The following is a 10,777-nucleotide window of genomic DNA, read 5'->3' as shown; positions in this document are numbered from 1 at the left end:
GCCTGGTGACGTTTTTCTGGCCGCTGGCATTTGGCGACCACGTCCTATTTGGAGGGAGAAGCCCCGAAAGAGCCATGCTCACCTTCCTGAAGTCAGCCACGCTGAGAAGCCCCGTCCCGCCCTCATCGTAGGCCTTGAACGTGCGCCGCATCGGCCTCCAGCAGTGCACGATCTTGGGCTGAATCCGAAGCAAGGCAGAGTAAAAGGAGCAGGTCTCGGCGCCGGCTTCTTTCTGGGAGAAGAGCCAAAACCCATGAGGAGGTGAGAAAGGAGCTCTGGGGTGGGAAGGATGGTGTGGACAGGCTGTGGCCCGAGGCGGAGGGAAGGGGCTGTGAGCTCCTCTCCTGGGCCTTGCTTCGTCTTGGCCCCCAGGGCTCACTCCCCACCCAGGGCTCCCCGCTGGAAGGGAGTCTGCAGGCTCATCCCAGGTGGCTCAGTGGTAAAGAATCTGCCTGCCCAACATAGGAAATGCAGGTTCGATCCCTGAGTCGGGAAGATCCCCTGGAGGAGGAAATGGCAACCCACTCCAGTGTTCTTGCCTGGAGAATCCTGTGGACAGAGGAGCCTGGCGGGCTACAGTCCACAGGGACGCAAAGACTCAGACACGATTTAGTGACTAAACAAAGCTCAGCACAAACAGCGTCTCCTGGGAGGAAGGTAGGTCTCTTCATCCCCATTTCCTGGACCGGGAAATGGAGGCTCAGGGAGGCAAAGGGGCAGGATCAGGACCCCTCCGGGCTCCGTTTGATGCCAACACCACCAGACCACCTCCCAGGGAACCCCTCCCTGTGTATTTGAGGGGATGGCCAGGCAGATAACCGAAATAGTTGGAGGGGGAAAAAAAAGAGGTTCGATTTGGATCTTCTAGTAGGTTCTTATAATGAACAGAGTTTTTTAAAAATCGCAAGGTTGTAATTATATCTAGTAATTAGACAGCACACTACACTGTGATTATTTCATTTAGGTGCTATCAGATTTGAAAACAAGGTATTTTAGCGTGATTTAGCCCCAACACATGTCTGAATATCACAGAGGTGAACTGTAGGCAATAATCTGCAATACATTTTGGGAAAGTTTAATTTTTAACATGGCACCACATCAAACACACTAGCACAATGTTAAATTGCTTTCAAGTTTTACATCCTTTAGCACCTGTGATAAACACTCACCAGGTGCCCTGTAGCTTCACCAGCGGCTGATTTACCAATCAGCTGGTCCCCACCCACGGAAGAGAAGGGATTCTGTGAGCACTTGCTCTTCCCACACCTAAGTCTGGCTTGAGAAAGGGTTTTCCCATCCCAGCCCGGGACACCAACCCACCCAGGGGTCCTTGGCCGCTAGCAGTGCCCCCCAGAAGCAAAGTCCCAGGGCTCCCCTGGTGGCTCAGTTGTTAAGAATCTGCCTATAAATGCAGGAGAGACAAGGGTTAGATCCCTGGTCCTGGGAGATTCCATGTGCCTCGGAGCAACTCAGCCCATGCTCCACGACTACTGAAGGTGAAAGTGAAGTCGCTCAGTCGTGCCCGACTCTGCGACCCCACGGACTGTAACCCACCAGGCTCCTCCCTCCATGGGATTCTCCAGGCAAGAGTACTGGAGTGGGTTGCCATTGCTTTCTCCAGGGGATCTTCCCGACTCAGGGATCGAACCCAGGTCTCTGGCACTGCAGGCAGACACTTTACCGTCTGAGCCACCAGGGAAAGCCTGTGCTCTAGAGCCTCGGAGCTGCAGCTACTGAAACCCACATGCCTAGAGCCTGTGCTCCGCAACACAAGAAGCCACCACCGTGAGAAGCCCGCACAGCACAGCTCGAGAGTAGCCCCCGCTCGCTGCAAATAGACAAAAGCCTGTGCAGCAAAAAAAGACCCAGCACAGCCAAAATAAGTAAATAACTAGAATTATTAAAAAAAAAAAAAAGCAAAGCCCCAGCTCACTTCCTCAGAGGAGCGTATGTGCTGTTAAGGCTACAGAAGAAAGCCTCAAAACGCTAGAAAAGGAAATGGCCCTTGAGACGGCTGGCATGGTGGGGCCAGGGGCCGCCTGCAGAGGGGACCAGGCAGGGGTGGGGCGGGCCCTGGTCCCACTCCTTCCTGGGAGAGGCTCCCGGGAGTCTCACCACCTGTCAATCAGGCCCAGGGTGGGCTCCTGGATGGAAGGCAGGACTGTCCTGAGCTGCGGAGTGGAGGCTGTGGTTGGGTTTGGGTGCATGACCAGAGCTGGGGGCGAGGCAGGGGCACACAGAGGTGAGCTGGAACATCTGCCAGGGGGCCCAGGCTCCTGGTTGGGGGGTGGGGGGTCCTATCCCAGAGCGCCTCTCACTTCCCATACACAATCTCAGTCACCCCGCCACACACACACAAGCAGTCCACGAGCAGCCTTTGGACGCCTCTGCGAGGGTAGGCAATGCACTGGGAGCAGGCCGGCCTCTGCACACGGGGGGCTTGGAAGGGGGCGTGAAGCCTCTTCCCAGCAGGCCACCCCTCACAGGCTCTTCAAAGCCAGCAGACCACCCCTCACTTACAGAACTGAGGCCCAAAGCAGCAGAGGAGGGCCAGAGCGGGCAGGGGTCTCCATGGCTCTCCAATTATGCTCACAGGTGGACCCTCTGACAATTGAACGAGGAAAGTATTTTCTCTACTTACAGAATAACTGAGCTACAGAAAGAATTGTCATAAAGCTAAGTTCTTCTTCCATAGTTTGCTGTAAGCCTTTGGTGCTAGCTGTTGCTTGTCTAAACTAGAAACCATGGTGAGATGCGGCCCGATTTTGCACAAAATGACAGATTTCGCTGCATGGAATCCACCGTTTGCTGGCTGGCACACCATCACTCGGCTGCCGCTGGGATGCGGGCCCCTGGGTGGGGGTCTGGGTGGGGGGCTGCCGGGCTTGCCCCACACTTCTGGTCCCCACAGCTGGGACTGAGGGTGACTGGCATTGGCTGTGTTTGTCTCCAAGTCAACAACGCCTGTTCATACTTATTTAATTCAGTGTAACTCAATTCAGTGTTACAGATGATAGAACGTGAGTGTGGAAAAGTCTTCATGCTTCGGAAAGACTTGAGAAAAGCGTGTCCTTAACAGTGTGGTTGAAATGGGTGTGGGTGAGAATCATATAGCTACAAATGACAGAAAAAAGGTAAAAACCCAGGGGCCTCCAGTTGCAAGATTTAAGCATCTTTAGGGTCTCATTCCTCTTCAAAGAAGCAACAACAGGGTTGCAGACAATGCATCATGGGTGCAGCTTATGCAAGAAAGATCCCGCGTCTCTGAGCAAGGTGGGCCCGTCTCAGACACCTGATGAGCGAGCAAGCAGTTACGTGTGAGATACAGGCGTTTCCCTTCACTGTGGCCGCCCCCCCAACCTGCGTCTCCAGTTAAGTGACCGAAACCTGCTCCCAGCGGCCCTATGAGTCACCGACTCTGTTCCCTCCAACCCACAGAGGTCCCCTTGGGCAGGTGCCGCTCAGCCAGCTTGCGAGCCTGGGATCCAGGCTGCTGGTTCCCAGCCTGGTAAAGGTTCACACGTGCATTGCTTACATGAAGTGAGACGACAGGGTTTAGGAGGAGCTGAGAAACCCGTGCAGCCTGGCCCCACCCTGTCCTCTGGTGATTCACGTACCATTTTATTCGCGTTCTGGATTTTCATTCTCTGCATCAGCGAGGTCTCCTTTGCTTTTAACAGGAGGACGCAGCTCTGGATGAAGCTGCAGTAAGCGAACTTCCCATTGTTCTTCAAGTCGTACTTGATGAGGAGCTGCTGGCACTCGTCTCTGCTGATGTCCAGGTTGAATTTCTCCACGAGAGCTGAAGGCAAGCACATCGGTTCACTTGGAGGCGGGCGGTTCCCTCTTGGTTCGATCACAGCTTTCACTCACTCACTCACTCACTCATCACTCCTCACTTGCTGAGATGGCCTGGCCCGGTCCTTGCTTCACAGGCTCGTGGCCGCTGGCTGGACGGATGTGGAAACACACAGGCAGGCGCAGCGACAGGGTAAGTGTGGCCGGGACGGGGGGGACCCCGCGTCCTGCTGGGCTCCCTCTGTCCTGGCCTAGCCTGCTGGCCCAGCTTTGCCTGGTCTCTGTTGCTGCGGTCACAGCAGTAGGAACATAGCATTGTGGGGGGCCATGACCTCAGGCAGCGAGAGCATGGAGCGAGGTTCCCGCCGCATGGGAGTCGGGCAGGGCCAGGCAGGTAGGGAGAAAGGAAGGTTCCATGTGCTAGGCTGTGGGCTTGGCAGGGACCCCTGGGGTCAGGAATTCAGACTTAGCCCTCTGCGCAAGCGTTTTCAACTGGGCTTCAGAGATACGCTCTCAGGGGTCTTCTAGGCTACACCAAATTGTGCATTTGGGGTTTTCATTCTAATGAAGATCTTAACATTCCATTCTGGAACACAAGGACCTCCCTGAAGAGACAACCACTGTGCAGTTTGAGGATCTGTGTCTGGCTTTCTTTCTTTTTAATTAATAATTTTTGGTTGCGCTGGGTTTTCGTTGCATCAACTGCTGTTGCTGCTAAGTCGCTTCAGTCGTGTCCGACTCTGTGCGACACCACAGACGGCAGCCCACCAGGCTCCCCCATCCCTGGGACTCTCCAGGCAAGAACCCTGGAGTGGGTTGCCATTTCCTTCTCCAATGCATGAAAGTGAAAAGTGAAAGTGAAGTCACTCAGTCGTGTCCGACCCTCAGCGACCCCATGGACTGCAGCCTTCCAGGCTCCTCGGTCCATGGGATTTTCAGTATGCAGCAATTAGAGGGAGCCTAAATCCAACTGATTTTCATAAATATTTGAAGTTTACCAAAGTGATAAGTAAGCAAGTAATTATGAGTCGCTCAGTCGTGTCCGATTCTTTGCGACCCTATGGACTGTAGCCCGCTCCAGGCTCCTCTGGTCCATGGGATTCTCCAGGCAAGAATACAGGAGTGGGTAGCCATTCCCTTCTCCAGGGGGTCTTCCTGACCCAGGGACTGAACCTGGGTCTCCTGCATTGCAAGTGGATTCTTTACCCTCTGAGCCACCAGGGAAGCCCATTTGAAGTTTACCAAAGTGATACATGGCAAACATCGAACCAACAGCACCGAGCTGTGTCCCCAGCTGCCCCAGGCCCCCAGGCCACCTCCCTGGGCTCTCAAAGCCCGTCTCTGTTTATATTCTGCCCAGAGACCGCAACCAGCCTGCAGGTTCTAGCCCCGAGAGTCATGCGTGCTGACTTGATCCAGTGGGTGTGGACCTGCCCGGTGAGGGCGGAGGCGTCAGGAGCCTTTGTCCCCCAGATGCTGCCGCAGGTTGCCCAGGCTCCACCAGGAGGAGGGGACCTGGGCTGGGAGGTGGCCCCATGCACCCTGGGGGGAAGGAGTGGGACGCACCCAGGAACTCGGGGCCAGGGATCTCGCCCTGCTTGTTGGGGTCCCTCTCCTTGCACTCGCGTAGCAGCTCACGCCAGCAGCCCTGGACCTTCTTGCGAAGCTTGGTCTCGATGGGCTCGCAGTTCTGCAGGGGCAGGGTCCCGCTCACGCTCGAGGGGGTCTAGCGAGAAAGAAAACAGTCTTGTACCTGGAGATTCTAGAGGGACATCATAGGAGAAACCTACAGATGTTACCCGGGTTTTGAGGTGCACAATTCATAGGAGGTGTTATTTCAGAAGTAGAATGAAAAACCATTTTAACTAGAACAGTTTTGGGTGCAAATATATAGTCTTTCCCTTCCTGGCATCTAGAGGCCCCCACATTTCTTGGCTCAAGGCCCCATTTGTCCTCCAGCTTCAAAGCTGCAACAATAGGTGTGTGTGTATGTTAGTCGCTCAGTCGTGTCCAACTCTTTGCGATCCTATGGACTGTAGCCTGCCAGGCTCCTCTGTCCATGGGATTCTCCAGGCAAGAATACTGGAGTGGGTGGCCATTTCCTTCTCCAGGGGATCTTCCCAACCCCTGATTGAACCCAAGTGTCCTGTGTTGCAGACCAGATTCTTTGTCATCTGAGCCACCAGGCAATGGTGGGTGGGTCTTTCTCAAATTGAGTCTCTCCTGCATGTCCCGTGTGCCTCTGTGTCCCCACTGACTAGACAAGGTCAGTTGGGCCCCCTGGAAACTCGGGGACAATCTTGTTAGCTGATAAGCAGCTCTAACTCCATCTGCAACCTTGACTCCCCCCTCAGCAGGTAAGGTGCACATCACAGGCTTCGGGGACTGGGACGTGGATGTCCTTGGGGTGCTCTGACCCCCTTGAGTCTGATCCACTCACCATCTTTAACGCACTAAACACTCCACTTACAGGTTCACTGGCTGCCCATCATCCCCTAGGAGATCATGAACTCCACAAGTGCAGGGGCTGGTGTTCATTCTCGGCACGTAGTAGGTGTGCAGTAGACACGTGTTGACTGAATGAGGAACCAGCTCCGTCTCGGATGGCTCACCACGCATGGAGCATGGAGGTGGGTGCTCACGTGCCCAGTTGCCATCCCTTCAAACACCACCCCACCCCTCGTCATGCTTCTTACAGAGGAAGGGAGACCCTCTGTGAGACTGAGCCCCTCCTTTCATCCTGGGCTGGGGGACTCAGCCCAGGACCAGGGCTGTGCAGTCAGACAGGATGGGTTTGCCATCGGGCCTCTCTGTACTAACAAGGGACCCTGAGCCCACATGGGTCCCTCTTAAGAGTGTTGGATCTTCAACTGTAAAATGGGCATTAACACGCCTTACCTCTCGGTACATGGCCCTCAGCAGATCTGTCCACCCTGGGGGCATCTGTGTTCCTGGGTGACAACGCCCTTGACAATGGCTGACCTGCCCCCTCCCCCAGGTCCCGCCCCCCACCCCCAATTCTCCTCTGTCTCTTCTGCCCCTGATGCCCACCACCCTCCCCTCCAAGGCAGGTGACTGAGAGGACCCACCAGTGGCTCCTCTCCAGAACCCCCCCGGGCCCAGGGGCTCATTCTAGGACACCTCTGTAACCCGAACCCTTGGGGACACGAAGTCCCTGGCCTGGGGAGAACGTGGACCCAGTAAGATGCCGAGAGATGGGAAGAAACTCACGCAGGGGTGACTCCGTGGCTTGGACCCCGCTTTTGGGTCGCGAGTGGGCGACGACCCTGCGGACCGGCCCCGGTCCGAGACCTCGGGGACACTGCTCCCTCTCTGCGCCTTGGCTGAGTCACTCGTGGCCGGCGGCGTGGCTGGCTTGTCCACGTTGAAGCTGCTCAGGAAGTCCAGGTACCTCAGCCTCCCCTTGGAGTTGACGGGCATCTCCTCCCAGAGCCTGTCAAACTGGCAAAGCAGCAGAGGTCACCCTTGGGTCAGCGCACACCCTAGGCAAGGGGGCCAGAAGCCAGTGAAGGCGGTGTGCTCCTTTGCTGGGTCCCGGGCTCACATCAAGTTAAACAAAAATTGAAAAATGAAAAACACCCAGCCGGCCAGCCCCAGCTTCCTGGGAAAGTGGGGTTGGGGAGGGGCACAGATTATCCATGGCTTCTGCGGGACATTTTTTAATTGAATTGGGCCCTTAGCGAGCACTTTAAGGCCATTAAATCTTGCATTAGTCACAGAGACTGAGCTGCAGGACGGAAGAATGTTCTAGGGGAAAACGCAAATCAAACCCCAGCCTCTCTGGGTCCCCGGGGAGCCTGGCGGGGCTCCCTCCTGCTGAAGAGCCCCAGAGCCCTGCGAACAGCCCGGGCCGCTGCGCAGTGGAAGTCACCCTCAGGGCGAACAGCGTCCTCTCAGGAGATGAGGAGAGAGGCTTCTGGAGGACGGGGAGCAGTTTATGGTCTTGGCGTCAGGCGTCTGTTGTCACTGGGCTGAGAGGGCCCTGTGAGCTGCTCTAGGTGGCTCGAGGGCTTTCAGGGAGCTGAGAAGAATGGTAATTTAGCTTCCGTTTTTTTTTTTTTTTTTACAGCCCCTAAGGACCAGCTTCCAACCAGCAACTCCGACCCTGAGGCCAAGGAGGGACATTCCTGCCCTGTGCCTCAACTTGGTCAGAAAGCCACTCGGCTTGCCCGCTCCACTGGGGTTTTCCAGGAGCAAATGAAAAGGGGCCATGTCCGACGCTGCTTGAAAGTCTGGACAAGACGCAGTGAGGGCTGAGGAAGAGTGGGAGAACATTCCAGGCCCTGAGAAGGAGAAACAGTTTAGTCTGGGACAATCTTCTTGACTCGTCTTAGCTTTTTGTGCTAAGCTTTTAATTTTTAAATAATTACAGGTTTGCAGGATGTTCCAACGATGATACAGAGAGGTTCCCGGATCCTCTGCCCAACTTCCCTCCAAGGTTACATCTTATGTAACAACTTCGTGTGTGTGTGTGTGTGTGTGTGTGTGTGTGTGTGTGTGTGTGTGGGCGGGGGGGGTTCAGTGTCATTTATCACATCTAGAGTTGCATGTTGCTTTCGTTTTGATCAATGAGGGAAACCTACTTCATGGAGTGGAAGTAAGGGTCCTTGAGAAAGTGGCCACAGAAGCTCAGACAGACCTCACCGGCACCAAGGTCTCCTCCAGGAAAGTTCTCCAGGACCACCAAGGAAACCAGATGCTCTCCTCTTCCTACCTGCACCCTGATGGAGCCACCCCTGTAGGTGACGCCTCACCGGGCCGAGAGACTCCCTGGAGGGGCCTCTGAAAGTCATCTTTAAATGCCAACTGTCTTGCAAAGGGGCTGACACTCAGTGGGGTCTCAATACGTTTGTTAATGGCTGAAGATCCCCCAAAGACTCACATGATAAAACTGACCAGACGGGAAGACCCTTTAGAAATGAAGAGGGACAGGGGACAGGGCGCTCAACCACGTTCTGAGTGCATCATCAGGAAGGGCTTTACGGAAGGAAGATGCAGCTCAAGAGGAGGGCGGGCTGCCGGGGGGCTCTCAGGCCCTCCCGTCTTAGCAAGACTTGGGAGGCAGGCAGGAAGAAGGTCATGCTATGAAGGACAGAGACAAAGGATGGGATGCCGCGATGAGTTGAAGAACAGATGTGAAGACATTTACAAAACAGCCCAGGACAACAAAAGGGGCTTGTTCTCAGGCATGTGAGGCAGGGTCCACCACCTTCCTGATGAAATCCTATGACGCAGTGAGATCAACGCAGGACCATGCAAACCCTATTCTCATCTTCTTGTAACTGAAGGGGACTCGATGGGAAGAATACACATCCCTAGGATGACTCGGGGGCTCCCCTGGTGGCTCAGTGGCAAAGAATCCACCTGCTGATACAGGAGACATGGGTTCAATCCCTGGGTCAAGAAGATTCCCCTGGAGAAGGGAATAGCAACCCACTCCAATATCCTTGCCCGGGAAATCCCATGGACAGAAGAGCCTGGCGGGCTACTGCGGTCCATGAGGTTGCAAAAGAGTAGGACATGACTTAGTGACTACACAACGACAGGATAACAGGAGCCTGGGTGGGCTGGTAAAGAATGGGAGGCCACAGGTGGTTCTCCAGTCCTGACAGGTTACAGCCCAGGACACTGATGGAGCCAGGGATGCAGCGCAGGATGGCGGCTGCGGGTGGGGGTGCTGCGGGGACAGGCGAGGCATCGAGAGGACTGGGAATGGGCACCCCAAAAGTAGATTCTGGAGAATTACAGTCCTGTGAGCTGGACATGAAACCTGGGCAGAATTCTTGTGGTTTGTGAATAAGCTGAAAAGCAAGTGAGTTTCCACGTCACGTGGCAGAGCGTGGCCTGCTGAAAGGTCCCCTGGGAATGCAGAAGAGCAGTCATCGGCCTGCTAAACATGAGGACTCAGGACCTCGGTCCTGCTTCTGCTCGTGAGGTGGCAAGCTGCAAGGGAACGCCACCTCATCTTACCAGCAAGAAAAAGGAATCTGAACTCAAAACTCTTCTTGAGCCTGTCTGCGAGCCGAGGTTGCAGGAGCCGAGAGGACTGAATTCCATCGAGCCCCAAGGCTCCAAGGAGATCCTGACACCCCAGCTCTCATGCCCGGTGGGGGTCAGGAGGAAGTGAGAGTGTGGGAAGAAATCAGCTGAGATGTTAGCAAATTCCCCAAGGCCAAATGGGGGCTGGCGCTCAGGCTGGGAGTCTTGGGCACAGGGAATGATCAAGCTCACAAGCCCTCCTTCTTCAGCCTTTGCTGCTGCTCCTGAAGGGGAGGCTACTGGTGGAGGACAGATGTGAGACACCACCCGTTTCTCCAGATACCCTCTCCTGGGAGGCGAAGCCGCTGAGGGAGGCAAAGCGAGTCCACTCAAGCCCGGGGGGCTCCTTCTGCTGGAGGGATCTGCCCCCGAGCACACCAGGGGCGAGCATAGCAGTAACAAAATTCAAATGTGGCTCGATCACCCACCAGACTGACTCAACAAACCCCCACACTCACAGCCTGACAGAGAGGAGGTGAGCCTGTTTCCAGCCATAAATATTATTTCCACCACAGTCTACGATTCTCCTTTACATGCTGTCTGTCATTCAGCAATTTTTTTTTTAAAAGTTCTACATACAAACAAAAGGAAAACTGACCCATTGCCAAGAGATACAGCTGTCAACAGGTAAGACTCAGAGATGACCCCCAGTGTGGGGATTATCAGACAAGGACGTTAAAAAAACTATGGACATTAAACTAAGGACATTACAACAACACATTAGATCCATGAACTAATGCGTCCGTGGATATAATAGAAAAGGTGCACAATGTGCATGAACAGAAGGAGAATTTCAGCCAAGAGGTGGAAGCTATTTTTTAAAATGCACTGTTACGTTCAAACACAACAGAGAAATGGGATTAAGCAGAAACAGAGACGAGCAGCGTGGCATTGGCGGCCTGGTGTGACGCAGGTGGTG

The 10,777-nt window shown here is 54.7% G+C and overlaps 1 protein-coding gene across 1 annotated transcript in view; it reads right to left on the bottom strand.

The window, feature by feature from the left end:
- The window catches only part of EFCAB6 (EF-hand calcium binding domain 6), a 255,659-nt gene that overhangs the window by 2,641 nt on the left and 242,241 nt on the right, over window positions 1-10,777 (bottom strand). Inside the window, exons 28-31 of the mRNA XM_010843633.1 lie at window positions 7,030-7,260; window positions 5,365-5,524; window positions 3,618-3,802; window positions 83-232 (exon numbers count right to left, since the gene is read on the bottom strand). Coding sequence (XP_010841935.1) covers window positions 83-232; window positions 3,618-3,802; window positions 5,365-5,524; window positions 7,030-7,260 — 726 coding nt within the window. The remainder of the gene's footprint in view (window positions 1-82; window positions 233-3,617; window positions 3,803-5,364; window positions 5,525-7,029; window positions 7,261-10,777) is intronic.

This window comes from Bison bison, unplaced genomic scaffold (assembly GCF_000754665.1).
Source record: "Bison bison bison isolate TAMUID 2011002044 unplaced genomic scaffold, Bison_UMD1.0 scf7180017864184, whole genome shotgun sequence".
NCBI classification, from domain to species: Eukaryota; Metazoa; Chordata; class Mammalia; order Artiodactyla; family Bovidae; genus Bison; species Bison bison.
Note: the sequence above shows the minus strand (reverse complement) of the source record. Positions and strands in the feature narration are given on the sequence as shown.